This window comes from Balaenoptera ricei, chromosome 13, assembly GCF_028023285.1.
Source record: "Balaenoptera ricei isolate mBalRic1 chromosome 13, mBalRic1.hap2, whole genome shotgun sequence".
NCBI classification, from domain to species: Eukaryota; Metazoa; Chordata; class Mammalia; order Artiodactyla; family Balaenopteridae; genus Balaenoptera; species Balaenoptera ricei.
This window is the reverse complement of record NC_082651.1, coordinates 84,694,304-84,714,619: the sequence shown is the minus strand read 5'-3', so window position 1 is coordinate 84,714,619 and position 20,316 is coordinate 84,694,304. Positions and strand designations below refer to the sequence as shown.

The 20,316-nt window shown below is 55.4% G+C and overlaps 1 protein-coding gene across 4 annotated transcripts in view; it reads left to right on the top strand.

Moving 5' to 3' along the window:
* KLHL29 (kelch like family member 29) overlaps positions 1-20,316 on the top strand; it is a 311,822-nt gene that overhangs the window by 227,570 nt on the left and 63,936 nt on the right. For all 4 annotated transcript variants that reach the window (XM_059893549.1, XM_059893547.1, XM_059893546.1 and 1 more), the window contains 2 exons: positions 15,728-15,869; positions 18,747-19,259. In XM_059893549.1, the coding sequence (XP_059749532.1) occupies positions 15,728-15,869; positions 18,747-19,259 (655 nt within the window). The remainder of the gene's footprint in view (positions 1-15,727; positions 15,870-18,746; positions 19,260-20,316) is intronic.

The window sequence follows — 20,316 nt, the reverse complement described above, 5'->3', positions numbered from 1 at the left end:
ACAGGGGCGGCCACCGTACATCCCCAAGGGCTAGAGGCTCAGCAGAGTCCAGCAGGCTGGGGGAGGTGGGAGCATGTGTCAGCACAAAGGGGGAGATACGGGGCATCAGTGCATGCCAGCTGCTCTCTCTTTGTACCCGTGTGTGTGAACTGTGGGCGGTTCACGTGTGTCTTAGCTCGGCTGCCGTCACGAAATACCATAACCTGGGTGGCTTATAAACAACAGACATGTATTTCTCGCAGTTCTGGAGGCTGGAAGGCTGAGATCAGGATGCCAACACCATCAGGCTCTGGTGAGGACCCTCTTCAGGGGTCTGACTGCCCCATGTGGCCTCACACAGTGGAGAGCAGGGGGAGGAAGCAGGCTCTCTCATCGTCTTCTAAGGGCACCGGTCCCTCTCATGAGGCCTCCACCTTCATGACCTAATCTCCTCCCAAAGGCCCACCTCCTAATGCTATCACGTGAGGGTTAGGATCTGAACTCTGGGGGGGACACACACATTCAGTCCACAGCCGCGTGTGAGGAGTGCAATTACTGCTGCGCTAGGGAGTGTTTATGCCGCGTGCAAGCTTGTGTGTGCAAATGAGGCCAAAACAGCGGCCCCTTGCAGTGAGCACCTCACAGTGCCAGGAGTCAACCGGGCACTTCCGCTGTACATCCTTACACAGACCCCTCCTCAGGCCCGAGAAGGTGGGGACTATATCATTCTCCTTGTGCAGGTGGAGAAACTGAGGCTCAGAAATGTTCCATCCTTGCCTGGGGGACTTCGGAAATGAAAGAACAGGGACTCAAACTCCCCACTCTGGACAACCTTATGTTCTGACCCCAAAGGCATCGTGTTCCCTGTGCCCAGAATAGCACATCACCCCCTGCTTTCACCCCCAACACGTCCCTCCTCCTCTGGCTCAGGACTCAGCCCCCTCCTCCAGGCAGCTTTCCTGGACACACACGGCTGGGGTAGGTGCCCCCCTCTGTCACAGCACTTGATCTCTCCAGGTTGGACCCATTTCCTTGCCTGTCTCTCCTCCAGTCTGATCTGCTGGAGGGCACAGTCCTCGTCCTACTCAAACCATAAAGGATGGACAAATGGTGGTCCCAGGAGAGGGAGGATGGCGAACTCCAGCTCGGGACCCCGGACCTAGCCGTCTGCTCCCAGACCCTTGGAAACCCCACTCCAATGTGGGCTGATCCTCTCAGCCCTAACTGCAGTGCTGGCTTCCCCTGCCTGGAAAGCCCACATCTTTCAGGACCCAGCTTCAGGCCCGCCTCCTCATCCCTCTACTCGGCAGGCCTTTCCGACGCTATCTGAGTGCCAGACAAGAAGCCGGCTGTCCGCATGGGTGATACCAATAAGACGGCATCCACCGCCCTTGTGTGCTAAGCAGGGGTCTAAGTCCTTTGCACTTGCTAATTCATAATCCTATGGTGTAGGTTTAGACTTACCTCAGTTTTAGGGGTGAGGAAAGGAGGGCATGGAGAGGTCCGTTAGCTTGCCCCCAGCTCACCGCACTTGTAAGTGGCAGGACTTGCATTTGAACCAGGCCGCCCAGGTCTAACTACCCCCAACCGTGAGAAACCCCAGGCTGCCCTGAGGAGCTCACAATCTGGTAGGTAAGACAGAGTTCTGCTGTCCCAGCGGGCCCGGTGTACAGGGGAGAAAGCCAGCCCACACAGATCTCAGGCCTCAGACAGGGCGTCAGAGGTAGTGAGGTTGCCTGGAATGTGCTGGAACGTCTCTCCCTCCCTCCCTGGAGAACTGGCCGTTGCCAGGTTCCGGTGGGCCTGCCCTGTGGTGCCTGGAGGCCTTTGAGGCCCCTCCAGTGCTGGCCTGTGCCCTGCAGTGGGGACGGGCCCTGGAGCCCTGTGCCCAGGTTTACCCAGCTGTGGCCTGGGAATGATGCACTGTCTGGGATCAATCTGTTTGCCTGCCCCTCGTAGAGGGAACGGGCTGTTTTCTCCCTCCTGTAATTGTTACCATCTGTTTCCCTTCCTCGTGTTTGTTGATGTTTTCTTGTTTTAAAACTGAAATGAGTCAGATTGGAAACGGATTTAGGAAAAAGTGTCTGGGAGGGAAGCTCAAAGTGGCCATGGGGGACTCTGTGCTTCAGAGCCGGTGGAGAAAAAAGATTCCGTGGGGCAGGCCGGGGGTGTCTGCCAGCATCACCTGCCCTGTGGGGGGCTGGAGTCTCCCGGCTGCCCAAGCAGGCTGGGGCTTGGGGCGGGGAGGGGATCTGTGGGGGAATGTGGAAGGCGTGTGTGTAGGTAGGCAAGTGCGTGTGTGTGCACACTTGTGCACCCACGTGAATGTCCAGCTGCCGTTCTATCAGGGATTTTAAGTCAGTGCCTGTGCCTCTCCCTTCCTGTTCTCATCCGCCAGTCACCCTAGACTCTTGGTTCCTCACTGCTGTTATTTAAGCCAAAGAAAAGTGCCCTGGGACCCTGCCGCCTGCCTATCTGGGTCTACAAGCCCAGCACAGCTCTGAGACCTTGACCTGCAAGTCAGACCAGCTGCCACCAGAGCTTGTAATACCCTGGCTTTGGTCTTATGGCCAAATGGTTAGGCTTCGGTAGATGTGGCATGTGACTCACAACCCAGCCTGCTTTCCTCTCCTGTGTCTTTTCTTGATAATCCATAGCCTGGGGGGATTCTCTGGCTCCAGCAACCCAGAGAAAATGGATGTGCAAGACAGATGCCTTGAGCACGGCATCCTTCTTGCATTCTTGGGTTCCCCCAATAGCAATAATAGCTGCCATTGCTGAGCCCCCTGCTTTGCCCCAGGTTCTGTGATAAGCCCTGGAAATGGGGGATTTCTACTCCTCACTGAAGTCAGTCTCTGGAAGGAGGATTACCAGGCCAGTTGTCTAGATGAAGAGGTAGGGGCTCTGACATGTAAATTGACTTGTGCAAGGTCACAAGGCAAGTTCTATTTGAGGTGGTGCCAGCCTCGAACCCAGACCTCCCACCTGCGGGGCCAGAGCTCTGATCATTATGGAGATGGGAGGAACTTCAGGAAACCCTGTGCTGTCAGCTGGACGATTCCATGGGTGGCCACCCAGGCTGGCTGGGTTTCCACCAGAAGTTTTCGGATCCTGCTTCTGCCCTTGTACCTTTGATTCCGAGCTCCTTCTTCCTGGGAAGCCACCTGGCATGGGCTCAGCCTCACTGCACGAGGCAGGGCGTGCATCTCCACTTACTGTGATGTTTAGAGGCGAGCAAAGGAATCTTCTCATGTCTGTATATTTAAGCGCTTTTATTAAGTGGAACAAGCTATTTCTGAACACGAGAGTGGCCAACAGCCTTAGAGGAAATTAAAATGAACCATGACAATGGAAAATTGCATAGGGGCACGGCGGATTCTCCGGAGATAAATACAACAAGGCTTTCAACAGCATTCGGGAAAGACTAGAGATCAGGGAGATTATGTTGTGAGAGAAAAAAGCAAACCACCGGAAAATTAGAGCTCAGGCTGGTGGGAGGACCAAGTGAACGCTGGTCAGGCCTGTGGGTGGCCCTCCATTAAACACCCCTGGAGTCTGGTGGACAGAGTGAGGCAGAGAAGCAACAGGCAGATAGAGCTCAACTCAACTCGGCAAGCGTTTTCTCAGCATCCATGGCGTGCATGCTATGTGGATGCAAGGGACTGAACTGTGTTCTCCCCAAATTCATAAGGTTGAGTTCCTAACCCCCACTGAGGTGGTCTTTAAAGATGGGGCCTTTGGGAGATTATTTGGTTTAGATGAAATCATGAGGATGGGGGCCCCCATAATGAGACTATTGTCCTTATAAGAACAGGAAGAGACTAGAAATTTCTCTCTGCCGTGTGAGGACAGAGCAAGAAGGTGGCCTACTACAGCCCAGGAACAGAGCCCTCAGCAGAACCTTGTCATGCTGGCACCCTGATCTCAGACTTCCAGCCTCCAGAACTGTGAGAATTTCTCTTGTTATGTCACCCAATCTATGGTATTTCGTTACGGCGACCCAAGCTAATACAGTGAAGAATGGAGGTGAACACACTCTTCTGGGACTCAGAGAACTCTTGGGACTTGAGTGTTGTAAACTGGCACATCTCAAGGTTTGACAGATATTAGCTGTTATAATTATGATTTCTCCTATAGCCTGTGCACTCCCCTGAGCCAGAGACTATCTATCATTGTCTCAACCACACGCTAGCTTCTCAGTAAGTGTGGGTGAATGAATGAGTGACTGAATGATGCATCTGAGGCAATGGGCCCCAGCACCAAATGGATGGAGTTGTGGTATCCAGGCAGCCCTGCAAGGAGGTGAAAGGAAGGGAGCATTGGCCCAGGTAGCCTGCTGAGGAAGGGGTGCCAGTGGATGGGGTTTGTCTGGGACCCTCTCCGTGACCCAGGATCCACAGCAAGCAGCCACAGGCAGAAAGCCTCTCAGGCCGTCTCCATGATGGGTCCAACCCGGTGGCCCCAGGGGTTGGTACAGTGCCTGCCGCATCCTCTTGCAGGGCAGGGCCAGAGCGTTACCCTGCTCTTGTCACTACTCCTCCTCCCATGTCACCCCTCTGGAGAAGCCTATCTGTCTGTCTACCCCAAGAGGGGCTGCTTCCCTGTCTCTCCCGCCCTTCCACCACCTCTTAAGGATTTCACCACTTTCCCTTTCGCACCTGGACCTCCAATGAGTTTAGATAGAATCTGTCTGCCCCAGCAAGCTTTCTGAAGCATGAAAAGATGGGGTAGAGCTGAATGATGCCATTTCCTTTAAAAAAAAAAAAAAAAAAAATCACTTGAACGGCCTCAGTCCTGAACTAACGTAGCTGAGCTGGACCACGGCCAGAGGGCACACCCCTCCCTCAGGACACTGCCTGGCCGCACACTGCTCTCACAGAGAGCCTGGGCAGGAGATAGCAAAGAGAAAGCACCAGGCAGCGGGAAGATGCCAACTGAGTGCCTCTTCAAGCGTTCTGGAAGATTCCACCGCAGAGCTGGTCAACCCACCGGGCTCCCAGCCCTATACTGCCTCGGAATCTAGGCTCCAGTGCTGAGACGCACACTCGGGCACTGACTTGCTTCCATGAGTCTTGAAGTCCTGGCAGGAAAACAGCTCCTTCAGCTGTGCCACCCCGTCTGAGGAGCCGCCTCGCAGCGACATTTGTGCTATGTTGTTTGTTTCTTTGTCCTGCCTGGCCTCGGGGTGGCCCTGCCACAATCCTCTCTCTTATTAGGCTTCTAACATCTTCGCCGAAGATGTCTGTGTCAGGACCGTCTTACCAGGCGTGAGAGTCAAGCTCTCAGTCGATTTCTGCCCAGAGAGTCACAAGGCAGAGGGCTCAGAAGTCAGAACTGTTCCCTCTCGCCGGCGAGCCTTTGTCTGTAACAACAAACAAGGTACTCCATCCAGACCCACGACTCAAAAGGTGGACGGTGGATTTGAATAGGAGTGTCAGGTGTTTGTTGAAGAAAGGACCCCAGGGAAGCCGCAGACATTCGGCTAGTGCTCATTCTTGGGGTTCTTTCTGGCTCCAGTGGGTCCTCCACGCGAGGAAAGCACAGTTTGTCCTAGAATGCTCTCTGGGGAGGGGCTGGGAGGGCCTTGGGGTGCAGAGGGCCCAGGCTGGCCCCTGGCCAAGCCGTTCTTGAGAGCCTGCTGCTTCCCCCGCCCGGGGTGGTTCAGAGCCAACTCCAGGAAGGCCTGGTCCCAAATGAATATCGGGCGCTCAGAGCACAGGCGTCTGAGGGCCCGGCCGGGTCAGCAACAGACCCACGCGTATCCCCGCACCCACTCTCAGCTCAGCTGCCCTGTGCGGAGGACTTTTCCTCGCCAGACTCACTGAGGATTTCAAATCTGAAGATAACAAAGGCTCCTGACGTGGCTCTTGTGTGATGTGTGTCTGTGAGTCTGGAGCCAACCCCCTGGGAGGACGAGCGGGTCACAGGCTCTGAGGCTGGGAGGTCGAGGGGTGGTCCCAGAGTCCTCGCCTGCAGGGCCAGCATCTGGGAAACGTCCACCACAGATCAGAGCAGGGCCGCCCCTGCCTCGCCTACCTTCCCGCCCACTCTGGCGACAAGAATGAAGATGGGTCTCTGTGCTCCGGAGGGAGCTGCGCTGTCACCAGTGTGGAGCTGAGCGGGAACAAGCAGGGCAGCTGGGCCTCTGAGCAGGCCAGGCAGGTTCCAAGGAACACAGCTGTCAGGGGAGCCGTGAGGGCCAATTGAAGGGGGCGATGAAAGGCCTGGCCCAGCGCTGCGAACAGGTGTCCCTCACTCTCCTCCTCGTCCCCATCCATCCGTCTGGGCCACTGGCTCCCTCACATCACAGGCGTCTGCTGAGGGCCAGACCTGCCCTGCACCTTTCAGCAGAATGAAAGGGAAACTGATATCAGAGGGGAGCTGAAGCACAGGAAAGGCCTCTTTCTTTTCAAAGACTTTCGTTTGTGATGGGCTTTTATTTTCTAGGTGATCTTATTTCAAAGCCCCTTTGAAAATTTTGTGGGGTTTTGTAATGGATGAAAAGTTACTTGGAAATGGGACTAAGAAGTTTTCCGTTAAACGTCGTTAGAGGAAAGTTGAAAGCTTTGAGTTGTAAGGTTCCACCAGATTTATCATTTCTTTTGTCCGTGGGGCCCATCCACTGGGAGGGGGTCTGGGGGAAGGGGCTGGGGGCCTGGACAGGGCACGCGAGGGAGCACGGCGCAAAAACCAGCCCCAGCCGCAGTTGCTTTACATTTGCAAGGGAGGCCATCTGAGCTGATCTTTCAGCAAAAATGTTTCCAAGGTATAGACTTTGATGTTGGAACAGGGAATAGCAAACATACTTCCAGAATACTATAGGAAGCTGGGTTCTACCAGAGATGATGGCCACCACACAGATGTTTCATATCAGAAAAATAATTATGAAAGAAGATAGGGCCCAAATGGACCTGAGAGAAGGGGCCAGAGCCAGAGCGACACTGGTGTGAGCCCTGGAACACATCCATGCTGGAGAACCAGCAAGAGAAGAGGCCAGTGAACAACACAGCAACCAGAAAAAGCATTGGTACAGAAACTGAAGGGAAGAGTTTCAAGTAGGAAGGAGGAGGAAGCTGGTGTTAGGAATCAGAGAGAGCAGGGGGAAACGCTACTGGGTTTGGCAATAGGGGATGACTGTCCATTTAAAGGGGATGGTTTCACTGAAGTGCAGGGGTGGGAAGAGTTAAACAGTGAAAACTGAGGGGAAACAGGAGTGGGTACCAGGTGTCCTGAATCCCATGGAGGGGGTGACCACAAAAGGTGGAGGGGGGACAGGGAAGGTAGATGGATGCTGGAATGGCAGGTGAAGGGGTCGAACAAGGATTTTTCAGTGCCCGTGATGGACAGCCAAGGGGAAGGGGCTGATCAGAGGGAGGGAGAGGGGACGTGAAGGGTGGGAGTGCATTGCTGGCTTTGGAGAAGGGCGGAGATGTCCGTCTGTGCTGCCCTGGTCTGAGACTGAAGAACTGGCCCCATTGGAGAGGGCCGAGACCTCACTGGCAGGGGTTGGTGGAACATGTCAGTGGTGGGTTAGGGTCTGGGTGTCTGAGGGAGTGGGAGAGATGATGGAAGGACCAGTGGATCTGGCCCCCCAACCCCAGGGTGCTGTCGGGGTCAGAGCAGGAGGCCCACTTGGGCTGGACACGGTGGGAGAAGGAGAGGCCATGGCTGGTACTCCTGTGACACCAGAGGAGGGATTCTAAGTGTAACCCCAAAAGGGTAGTGTGGGTACGGGCCCGAGGCACGGGCTTGATAGGACTACGCCCATTTATGGAGTTGTCAACCACAGCAGGGGGGGCCTGGGAACATTCCAGCCATCACAGAGCATTTCTGAGGGTCTTAGGATAGAACAGGCCTCGCTTAGCGCCCCAAGCCTGGCAGGCTGTAGCTGTCATTGAAGTTCTCTGGGCCTTCTTACTCTCATCTGTAAAATGAAGGTGAGAACACAGATTTCCTCAGGGAAAGAAATCACATCCTGCCCATGCCTGGCATGTAGAGGGTGCTCAATAAACGTGAGCCATTAGGATGGGGGCAAGCAGGGCAGCCCCACCTCATCTGTGCCTGAATCCATTCATGGCTGGGGTCTGTTGTGTCCTCATGGTGATTCAGTAAGAGAAAGAGGGCACAGGAAGTGCTTGGTGGTTTCCACTGAAAGTATTTGCCTGGGATCGCAGGGCCAGGTTAGAGGCTGACCACGGGCCTCTGTAGTGCTGTCTCCCACCCCAGCACATGGTGACCCTCGCCACACTGCCCCCTGGGGTGGAGACCTGCTTTCTCTGCTCCCTTACCCATCCTCCCATCACATCCTCTGCCCCCACCCAGCTCCTGGTAGGAACACTTGCCCTCCAGAGACATCATCATATTCCAGAATATGATTGGAATCTGAATATATATTTAAAATGACAAGTTTGAAATTAAAATTTAAATAAAGAATTACTTTTCTGTAAGTTGCTCCGAAAGCAGTAATTTAGCAGCAAATTGATAGAGAAAGGTAAGCACTGGTCCTTTAAACCATCGTGCAGTTTCCAGAATGTGAGCCAGAAGTGTCTCAATTTAACACATCATTGGTTAGTATTATTAGAAATTTCATCGGGCTCCAGAGCGCATTATGGCGCTGCACCGAAGCGGGTGCCGAGGGCGCGGCCTGGGTTCAGGGGGCCAGAGAGGGCAGCCTGTTTAATGAGGGCAGGAGGGGCTCAGGAGAGCCTCCTCCGGCCCCAAGTGGGGATTTAACTGCGATTATTTTCTTGTTTGTAGTTCAGTAGCAATCATGAAATGAGAACTGAGAGACCCATAAATGTCATTTGCTCTTCCCAGAGGTCACAGACTTACAGCTTTGGTGTCTGTCAACACGTTTTTCTGACCCCTAGAACCTATGCTGGGAACAGGGGTCCATGAAGACGGTGTCACCTGTCTGGCTCCCATGAGCCACATGAGCAGGACCAAAAAGTCTGTCCCGATCGGGACCTGCCCAGCAGGATCAGCTCCTAGGTTCCCCACATTGGGGCACACGGGTCTGAGAACTTGAACGTCAAGACTGTCCTTACCCCCACCAGAGTGAGGTCCATAGCCTGCATCACCTGGTAGTCTTGTTAAGGAACCACATTTTGGGGTCCCTCCTAGACCTACAGAATCAAAAGCTCTAAAGGTGGGGTCCTGAAGCCTGAATTCTTAACACCCTGCCCCCCGGAATCTTCTTATGTGCACTCACACAAGTCAGAGGGCCCCTGCCATAGAGGCGGTCCACGCTCTACCTGTGTGATCTTGGAAGCCATGCTCTCATGGATAACCTGCAAGTCCTAAAAAGCCAGACATCTAGGTATAAACCCTGGAGCTGTAATCTAAAAAACTCAGACACCAAAATATCTCTCCCTTACCCCCAGCCTGAATTTCCACCATTACAACACCGTTCCTTTACGTAAGAATTGCTTTCCTGGGCTTTCACCTTTGTAGTGTGAGGGCCTCTGGGAGGTTCCCAACACCCCAGTCTGAATAAGTTTACCAAAAGCTGGCCTCTGTCAGTCCCCACAGGTGGACCTGGGCACCACGAAGCCCCTAAGTGCCTTGCAGGAAGAGGGATGCTGAAAAGGAGGTGAAACATCCACTCTTTTCAGGGAGCAGTCTGCCCAGCTATGCTCAGCCCTGGAGCTGGCAGCCTCCAGGAGCTGATTCCCAGGGCAACCCAGGGTTTGGTGGTCAGAGATGCCTGGGCATTCATGTCTGCTAGGAGCCCTGTGGGAACCTGCAAGAGGAGCCCTGAGAATGCTTCAGAGTAAGAAGAAAAAGGAGATGAGAGCATTCACCACTGATGCTGGGCCCAGGACACCAGAGCCTGCATCATGCTCGTGCTCCCAAATCCGTGTGCCTCTGCTACCAGCCTCTGCAGAGCGCGGACTCGGAGCTGTGCTGGCTTCCCCACCCTGCCCGACCCCCAGACCGAAACCTCACCCCTGTGTGTCTGAGCGGGCGGGCACGTGCCTGTGCTCCAGCCGCAAGGGAAGCTGGCAGAGCACGTGTTCTGGCTTCCACCTCAAGATGGGGGCAAGATGGGGGTGTTCAAAAGGTGCCAGGCAGTCAGGAAAAAAATTGCCGAAGGTCCACTGCAGGGCTCAGGCCACATCAGCAGTCCCTCGGCAGAAGGGGCTCTCAGAATCCAGAGCCAGGGGTTGTGGGGATATCTCACCAAAGCTTGTCTTTCCCAAATTAGGTGGGAATCACGGGAAGCGGTGAGATAAAAAATGAGGCTGCAGGTGAAGCTCAGAGTGTAGTCAGCTCCAGGCTTCCCACTACTGTCCTCCCTGCTGCTTCTCTTTTCATCACAGGCCATTTCCCAACCCCCCACCCGGCTGGGGTGTGCCTTGGTGTCCAGTGGTACTTATGGCCCAGAGTGAGCATGGGAGTATTGTCTGATCGATTAAAGCGAGGTGAGGGCTGGGGGGGGGGACTCTGGGCTCCCTTGGGAGAAGGGGCTCACTGCTGTGAGGGATAGGGGCAGCTGTACTCAGGAATGCTCAGCAGATGGCAGTCCCTGCTAACACTGTCACACCACATGAGTGACAAGAGTGTCACGACTTGCAGGTTCCAATCTGTGGAGGCAGGTTCATGGGCAGGAGAAGGACTTGGACGCTGGCACTGTCATTCCCCTGAGAGGAGGCCCACGTGAGCCCCGGAAGTGGACCCTGGAGCCTGGCTCTGTCCACTGCAAATGCACCAGCTGCTGTGGGGTCCTTTGGTGGCGACCTTGGCCAGAATCATCCCCTGTTGAACCCTGCCCAGCTTTTGTGGTCCAACGTCAGCTCTCCCTAACTTCCAGGCTCCATTGATGCACTCTCTTCTGACGTCCTTGGGTGAACAGTGGAAGAAGCTGAGTTCTGGTTTTTCCAGCAGCCCCGTCGAGGCAGGAGTCAACCTCAGCATCCCACATCCCCGACTATGCTCAGGCACTGGGCGAGGGGTCAGCAGATTGGGGTATTAGGCCTCCAGGCAGCCTCCAGCAGCGCTCAGGGCAATGGTGTTGGGGGTCCCAGCACACGAGGCCTCCACGGTCTGGAAACGTCATCTCCCCAGTGAGAGGAACTCATTGTGTCAGGCTTCCCAGGTGCACTAGGCGATTCCACATCTCTGTTCTGTTACTCCCATCATTCCCTCTCCTGAAGTGTAGGCCATGCATTCACGCACTCGTGAACCAACAGTGATGAACACTCCTACTGTTGGCCAACACTGTAACTCAGAGACCTTGCCTTCCCTGGGCGCCTGCACCAGGCCGGCAGGAGCTGGGCCAGGCACCGTGCGTGTCCCTGCCATCATGGAGCCCACCCACCAGTACAGGTCAGTACCGGCCCTGAAAGGCAGTGTCCCCAGGCTGTGATCCTCATGTGTGCAGGGCAAGGGGTGAGAGCAAGCGAGGCGTGGCAAGGCCCCGGGGAGTCCCATCCCATCATCTTTCAAATTTCCCTGCCCACCTGGGATGCTGCTGGCCTATATGGCACCCTTGTGCAAAGTAGAAAAAAGGGCTCCCTTTGGATGGACAAATTAGCAAAAGCAGCCCTTCCGGGCTGTCACAGCTTCACGGGTGCACAGGCATCTTCGCACCGGGCACCACCTGCGGCCCCGCACGCCAACCCCTAAGTGGAGCAGGGTCCCCAGTGCCGCTCTGTAGGCGACGTGTAACTGGCTCTCCCCACGCTGATAGAGCACAGCCCAGGGGCCTCGGGGGGCTTGTCGCAGGTGGAGCTTCCCAGCCCCCCGACCAGCAGGCGCTTCAGCCCATGGCGCCCCTCACAGAGAGCGTCATCCATGAAGGATCGGGGTCCTTGGTGTTCTTCAGCCATTGAAAGAAGCAGGATGCTGTCAGCCACCATACAAATGTGACCTTTGAAAATTTACAAGAGCTTGGGGTTTAAAAGCTGCTGCGTTAATGATGCATCCCATTAGCATCTCATTAAAGGGAAGCAGAGAGAAGCCTGCTTGGGCCGATGATGGGCAGATAGGGCCACTCAGAGGCGCCGGGCAGGAGGAGGGCTCTCTTCAGCTGTCTCTCTGTGCCGAGTGCCATCATGTCACTGGAGCAGAAGCAAGGCCAGGGACACTGGGGAAAGGCCAGATGTCTTCGTGGCTTCGGTGATGTCCTCCGTGATGGCAGTGGGAGGGGGAGAGGGGAGCCTCCCTCAGCCCTGCCCTCCTCCCCCCCGGCCCAGGCTGTTCTCCTGGTTGGTGTCTGTACATTCTTGAGTTGGCAGCCCCCCTGGAACTCGAGGAGGCCTGGCATTTGGGCTAGTGGGGTAGCCTGGAGAGCCTTTGGTGGAATTGTGGACTTCTGGGGACTCTGAACCAAGGCGGAAAGGCTTAGTAGGAGCCAAGTTCAAAGCTGGAGGCGCAAACCCACACACGGTCCCCTAGAAGCCTCCAGAACCTGGAAACCTCGAGTTTACCTTGGGCCTGGAACCCGTTCGCAGGAGGACAGGGCTCTGGTCAGGCCAAGCTGACTCACATCACCAGCTGCAACATTCCTCACCACCTGGGCGTCCAGGCACCTCGGCGAAGCGCACAACCCGTGTCCGTGTTTTTTCTGGAGGGAGTGAAGGGAGGAATGTTCATTTCTTTTTTTCAATAAAATGAATAAAAAGTCCTGAACCACAAGTTGCTCACAGCTTCAGAAGTTGCTAGTGCCAAATAGAATGAGTGTCCTTATTTATCTTCCCTAAAGAAAAAAAAAAAATAGGCTGCTTTCCTTCTCACAGCAGAACCTCTTTCTTGTACATAAGATCTCGCTTGTCATAGTCGTGAACGACACAGGCAGAGAGCAGGCCTGTTGTAGCCACAGCTCAATCACCCCGGAGCCCTGGGCCCGCCCCAGTACCCCCTGGACCCCCTGCACCCCCAGCTTCCTTCCGGAGTGTGACTCATAGGTGGGAGCAGCCCCTCGAGGGCAGGGCTGAGTCTCAGTGACTGCCCGTCCCCAGCCCAGGGGGCCCCGTTTGGGCAGGGCCGGCCACAGAGCAGGGGCCCAGTGTACTGAAGAGCAAACCCCCTGACCAGCAAAGGCGCAAGTGAGCGAGCTGGCAGGAGTGTTTTAGAATCAAGGGCCTGAGGAAAAGTGTGCAGTTTTTCAAGTTCAGAAACTCCCCCAATTTTAGGGCAAAACCCGGAACGCCTGAAGTTTTAGAGTTTGATTACCTGCTCTCAAGCAGGAGACCCCGACCACCCCTTCTGGCGGCAGCGGCTGCTCTAAGGACCAGGCCCAGGGCCTCCAAGTTCACAGAGCCCTTCCCCACCCTGTCAGGTTACCAGGCCTGGGTGCTGATTCAGCCAGGACAAAGGCAACTGCAGGAGGACCCGGAAAACCAAACCTGCCTCTGGCCTGGGAGGCCTCCGGGAATTCCAGGCCGCAGAGAGGGGGCTGCAGCACCCCCTACTGGCAGAAGGGGTAAGGAGGCCGGGGTCTCCCCATTCAAACTTCACCCCAAAACAGGGCCCCGAATGGGACATCACATTGGCTTCTTCCCCCCAGATGCCTCTTATTGTGGGAAAAGCAACATCTGCACCTCTGAGCCCACCAGCTTCCCAAGAGCCTGGGAATACAGAGGGGGCTGCAGACACGGCACACTGGAAAGCTGTCTATTCAGAGAACGCTGTAGAAGCCACGCTTTTGTTTCATAAGTTCCCTAAGACTATTGGTGAGTGTGGCTAAATCCCCAACCTCCTCGCCTACCCTAAGCTCTCATCTGTCCCACAGACAGAAGCAGGGCAGAGTCCTCTGATAAGGAAGCTTGTCCGCAGAATTGTTCTTTCCTCAGGAGATTAACTCTTTTCCTTTGTTTCCTGCACTGTTCACAGAAGCGAAGCATCTGAAATGCAGGCCGGAGATAAAGTACGGCCTAATGCAATTAGCTCAGCGCAGCTTATGGTCCTAATAGGATGCGCTCCCACTTTTCCCAGCAGGCCCTGATACAGGCACTGTTTGTCATCTGCATAAGGCATCAAAGCCCCAGTAAGTCCATACCCCCTCCCGCCTGCGAGTACGCTCCAGCCAGCCTGGCAAGGACAGTCCCGCCGCTCAGAGATGCCCAGAAAGGGGCGCTGCCCCCCACCAGCTGGGTCACTGACTTAGCTTCCAATAGGAGGCAAGAGCACTGTGGCCTCACCTGAGAGAGGCCTGCAGATGACCCTGGAGGCTCCTTTGCCCTTCTGTGACTGTCCCCAAACCTGGCTGGGCTCCGGCTACACTCCTGCAAGCTGTGGTCACTGCTCCTGGAACCATCTCTCTTGAGACTCTCACCCCCTCACATCCCAGTTATCCCAGTACCAGGCCATCCAATGTGTTTTGGGGATTTTTTTTTTTTTTGCTTATTATAAATATTATAATATTATAAATAATGGTAATGGCCACAGTAGAAAATTTGGCAAATACAGAGAAGTATAGACAAAAAGAATAAAAGTTTCCCTTAATCCCTTCACCCAAGAATGACATTCCTGCTAATATTTTGGGATTCTTCCTTTCTGCACATATTATTTTACATGATAAGTTTATATGCGTGTCATTTTATGTCCTGCTTTTCTCATTTAACATTATAGCATAAGCATTTTGCCATCTCATTAGGAATTCTTAGTCAACATGATTTTTTTTTTTAAACAAGTCTTAATCTCCAAAGACTTTTTTTTTTAATTTATTTATTTTACTTTTGGCTGCGTTGGGTCTTCGTTGCTGCGCGCGGGTTTTTCTCTAGTTGCGGTGAGCGGGGGTTACTCTTCTTTGCGGTGCGCTGGCTTCTCATTGCGGTGGCTTCCCTTGTTGCGGAGCACGGGCTCTAGGCGCACGGGCTTCAGTAGTTGTGGCTCGCGGGCTCTAGAGCGCAGGCTCAGTAGTTGTGGCACACGGGTTTAGTTGCTCCGCGGCATGTGGGATCTTCCCAGAACAGGGCTCAAACCCGTGTCCCCTGCGTTGGCAGCCGGATTCTTAACCACTGCGCCACCAGGGAAGCCCAGTAAACATGATTTTTATTGCCTATATAATATTCCATGGTAAGGTGGTAGCTCAGGGAGACCAGTGCTGTCCTAATGTTTGTTTTCGCCCTGAGGTTTGTTTTCTCATTGAATATCTAAATTAGCAAGTGAGATCCTGGAGCAGAGAGCCTGCCTGCTTCCTGCAGGGAGGAGCCGAAGGTCCCAGTGGAGATGCTCCCTGCCTTCCAGCCCTGGCAGCAGGACCTGCACTGTCCTCCCAGGGGCCCCAGTCCACCCCCTCCCACGCCTCCTCTGTGGAGTGGGAAGTCTGGGGCCTCGGAGGCTGGTGTGGAAGCAGGATGGGGCCCGACGGTAATGCTTTGGAGAGCCGTCCTCTCACATGTCAAAGGGCTGAGCACATGGTGGTCCTGGGCCTGGGCTGAGTATACAGTTGGTGCTCAACACATGCCCGCGCATGTTGTTGCAGCTTACTAATGACCCAAGGACTGGGGGGATGCCATTTCTCATAGCACAGAGCGCTCGTTCCGTTTTGATGGCTCAGGTAGAGTGGGTGGTGGAGGAGGCACCGGGTTAGGTTGGGTGTCCCTGGAGGCGGGAGTCTAGCCGAGGCCACGGCTGCTGCTACTGCACCAAAACGCCCTGCCATTCTCCCGTGGTACTGGGTGCAGGGCCCGGTCTCTGCCTCTGGCCCCGGGGCTCGGGCAGCGGGGGTACTGCGGGGGATGGGCGCCAGGGCAGGACCGTTACCAGGCTGTGCTCACCCTCCTGCTCTGCTTCTCCCCAGGCCCCCGGCATCTCCAAAGCAGACAGTCAGTCCCAGGGACTCACGACCAGCATCCGGTGGGGGCAGACGCCCATCAATCAGTCCACGCCTTGGGACACTGATGAGCCGCCCTCCAAACAGATGAGGGAGAGCGACAATCCAGGTGTGTACTACAGGCAGACAGAGCCACCTACGCCGGGAGCCGGAGGGGAGGGCGAGACGTGTCTGAGACCTCCCGGGTGCCCCAGCTCCTCAGCAGGTCCTGACCCACGGCCTGCAGCAGCCCAGAGCTCAGGCTGCACTGGGGGCAGGGGCACGGGGGCGGGGGAGTGGGGCGTGACTGTGTGTAATTCCCTGGGCAGTAGCTGTGTCTCTACCCCTTTCTCAAGAAAATATTGGGAAGGACAAGGGAGTGAGAGTGACATTATAGGAGTGACTCTGAATCTGCTTCGAGTTATTTTGAATAGTTAGTCATTCCTAAACCTCAGTACTCTGATTCATAAATTTCTAAAATCACCCGTTCCAGTGAGGTCTTGCCTTGCCAACAGTTACGTGAGAACTGAGAAGCTCCCCCGCCCCGGGGACTGGGGGCTCACCACCTTCTACAGCACCGGAGGCCTTCTTTACACGGCTCTGACCATAACAAAAACCTTCCCTGCTGTCTCCCTTGGATCCCAGACCTCCCCTTGGGATACATAGAACACGTGGGCTTGGCCATCCACACCACAGCCCTACAGATATCTGAAGAGCCCTGCTCATCCCCTCTCCAAGTCTTCTGCAGGACGAACACCCCAAGTCTTCAGCCACACCCTCAAGCCCAGGGCTTCCAATCCCTTTACCTTCTTGGGGATTGTTCCTCTTTCCGCATCCTTCAGTGCCCAGAACCCAAAACGAAGAACCCACGAGGGGTCTGTAGCACCTCCTTCATTCAGCCCCTCTACCTTGATCATTGCAGCCTCACATCACTTCTGCTCTGCTGGTAGCCACGTTGCATGCTGTCTCAACAGTAAGACCCCAAGACTGTCAAGGCAGCTACTCTGACCCCTGTCCATCTCCTCACAATCTGGCTTAAGCAGCTGGGTGTGGGGACCCAAGGGCAAGACCTTGTCAATATCTTCCTGTATGACTCTCAGCATCTTTTAGATGCCTGCTTTTATTACTGACCTTTACCCAACCTTCCCAATATGATGTCTCCTGCAGACTTGGTCACATGTCTTCCATATTGTCATCCAAATCATTGATAAAAAATGGTGAGCATATCACTAGAGACCTCCCTTTATGTCTCCAGCATCCTTTGGGCCATTGCCCGGCTCACGAATCAATCACCTCTGTGGCCCTACCTCTCTATATGTTCACCACAGAGTTATCTGAGAGCTCGCCAGCTGTACTCTGAAGTTCTCATGCATTTTTCCAGGCTCCCTGGCCAGTCCTGCAGAGGACTGAGCTTCAGATGGCATGCCTTGTCCTTAAGACACCAGGCTAGCTCACACTGATGCCACCTCCTATTCTTCAGGCTTGGGGACAATCCCCCTTAGCAGCCAGTTCTATAATTTTGCTGGCACTGCTTCACTGACATTTGTAGGCTTCTAGTTTTCTCCAGCCTCTCTCATAATCAAAATCAAAACTATTTGTTGCACATTTATTATGTGCCTTGTTCTGTGTGTCACCTCACTGCTCACAGCAACACTACGAAGTTGGCATTATTGTCCCACTGCAGATGAGGAAACTACTCGGGGAAGGCTTTGCCCTAAGGTCACTCAGCTAGTGAGGGCAGACCCGGGACTAAAATGCCATCTGTCTGAAGCCAAGCCTGGCTCTCCACCACCATGCCAAGTGGCTCCCCCTTTGGACAACTCCTCAGAGACAGTACGCACTGGTGGTTAGGGAGTCACCCCACCATCTTGGCTCCTGCCCTGCCTCGAAATTGTACTTCTGTGAGAGAGCTCCAAGCCCCACCTTCTAGCCTCTGGAGCTGGTGGCCCTGAGTACGCCTTGGTTCCCACTCTCCTTCCTCAGACTATGCCACCACTCCAGGCATCATGACAACCAAGGTGGCCTTCAAAAGACAGAGTCCTAGAGCCAGACTTATTCATCAGAGGTGACCCAGATTGACCTTCCCGGTCACAGCATCTTCCAGCTTCACTCACAAGCCCACTTGGGTCACCTCCATGTCAGCTGAGCTCAGGGGGCCCTGCTCTGCCTGACCTGGGCACGGCTGGCTTTGCATCTTAAATTGGGGTCTCAGGAGGTGTGACCGACCCCTTTGTTCAGCCAAAATGAACTTCTCTTGTTTCCCCCAGGGCTGGCCATGCAGAGGTTGCTTAGGACAAACCCTGGCCCCCCAGCAAGGCCGTGGAGAGCAGCTCCTGCCAGCCTCCCCCCACTGCCCCCACCCCTGGCTCTCCCTTCCTGCATCACAGAACCTTTGCAGGGCTCCAGGCTCTGGCCCTCCCCTTTTGCCCAGCAAACACCTACTATCTTCACAATCCAGATTTCTCCACATCTTTCTCAGACAGTGATTCTCCAGAAAGGAAGGAAAAACACCCACATCTATGGAACATGTAACTCATGCCAGACATTCTGCTAATTTGGGGAGTTTTTGTCAAATACATCTTCATCATTCAGTTCTTCCCGGGAGACCTATGAGGTGGGTGTTGCTAGTTCCATTTGACAGATAGGAAGAATGAGTCTCAAAGATGATAAGCGACCTGCCTAGGGCTCTTAGGTAGTAAGTGGCCGAGCCAAGATGTGAATCCAGGTCTCTTGGAAGGTCTCCACTGTCTCCTCTCTACTTTGCTGCTTCTCAGCCTCTCCCTGGCAGGTTATGCTCCCCCTTCTTAGACTCCACAGCCATGTTTATCTACTCCTAAAGCACTTATTTTGTGCCACTGTAACCACGGATTCTTAGTCCGTGAGCTCCCGGACACAGGCCTCTTGTTCACCTCTGTGACGCCGGCACTCGGCCCAGGGCCAGGGACAGTCGGTGTTTGTTGAGTGAAGATGTAACTGGCGGGTGACATTTCTTCCATCTCCCTTGCAGGCACAGGGCCGTGGGTGACCACAGTGGCCGCCGGGAGCCAGTCTGCCCTGATCGCACACTCCTACGGAGTGGCCCAGCCTCCCACCTTCAGCCCGGCTGTGAACGTCCAGGCCCCGGTCATTGGGGTGACCCCTTCACTGCCTCCCCACGTGGGGCCCCAGCTCCCGCTGATGCCAGGCCACTACTCACTCCCACAGCCGCCCTCTCAGCCACTGAGCAGCGTGGTGGTCAACATGCCCGCCCAGGCCCTGTATGCCAGCCCGCAGCCCCTGGCTGTTTCCACGCTGCCCGGCGTCGGGCAGGTGGCCCGCCCAGGACCCACCACTGTGGGCAATGGCCACATGGCGGGGCCCCTGCTGCCTCCACCGCCGCCGGCCCAGCCGTCTGCCACTCTCCCCGGAGGTGCCCCTGCCACCAATGGGCCCCCCACGTCAGACTCGGCCCACGGGCTGCAGATGCTACGGACCATTGGCGTGGGGAAGTATGAGTTCACCGACCCCGGGCACCCCAAAGGTAAGTCCTGCTGCCCACACGCTCCTGCGTGCCCGCATCTGTGCTTCCCTGTACGGTCACTACCGCAGCGCGGACAGCAGTCTGCTTCCTGGCTTCCGTGCTCTCCAGCAGTCTCTCACTGGTTTCATCCAGGCTACAGTGGGGCTCCCTGCCAAAGGCAGCCTGGCCTCAGACCAAGGAGGCAGAGGGGAAGGTGGAGGGCAGGACAAGGAAGGCGGGGAAACGTGAGCGCGCAGGAAGAGGAGGGGAGGGGAGAGCCTGCGAAGTCCAGGGCCTTCCGCCTTCAGCCCGAGCCCTGGGCCCTTCTCCCCTCTGACCCAAGGCCAGGCCACGTGCAGAATGAGCAGGCATCCTCTGCTCCGCTTAGGGCTCCCTCAGAACAGTCCCTTTGGGGGCCTTCTCCATTTCCACTCATGAGGACAGCCAGAACATGAACTGTCTGTGTTCCCCGTCCCCACTCCGGAAAACATCTACTGCCGTGCCGCTGGGTGAGAGCAGCTCAGGGGCATGAGGTGAGGTCCAGGAGCCACTCCCAGACCACCCTGAGCCAGCTGAATGTTGGCTCTGTGAGGTCCCATGGGTGGCTCTATGAAGCCCCAAGAAAGAGCACGTCCGGCCTTGGCCTTCATTTAACCCCCTCTTCCCCGAGCCCAGGGCAGTTTTCATTCAGGGGAGCTCCAAGGCAGATCCTCGAGAACAGAGCCGGTGGGGGGAGGACACCAGGATGTGGTTTTAGGCTGGGCGCCGGCCAGAGGGTCAGTGCAAAGGGCGTCGGCAAACCAGCCTCACTCCTGACGACTGTCTAAGGGATCTGGCCAGCTGGAATGAGGAGGGGAGTGGGAGGTCTGGGGGCCGCAGCTGAGGCTGGTGGGGCTTATCTGCCCCAGGCTTGTCTATCCCCTCCAGGTCCAATCAGCCGGGCCTCTCCTCCCGCTGAATGGAGAGGGCGGCCAGCGAGCCCTGGATCTGGGTGCGGGAAAGAGGACACTTAACAGGTGGTCTGCCCTGCTGGGCACCCAGGCCTCCTTTGAAAGGGGAGCAGATAGTCTAGGAGGTG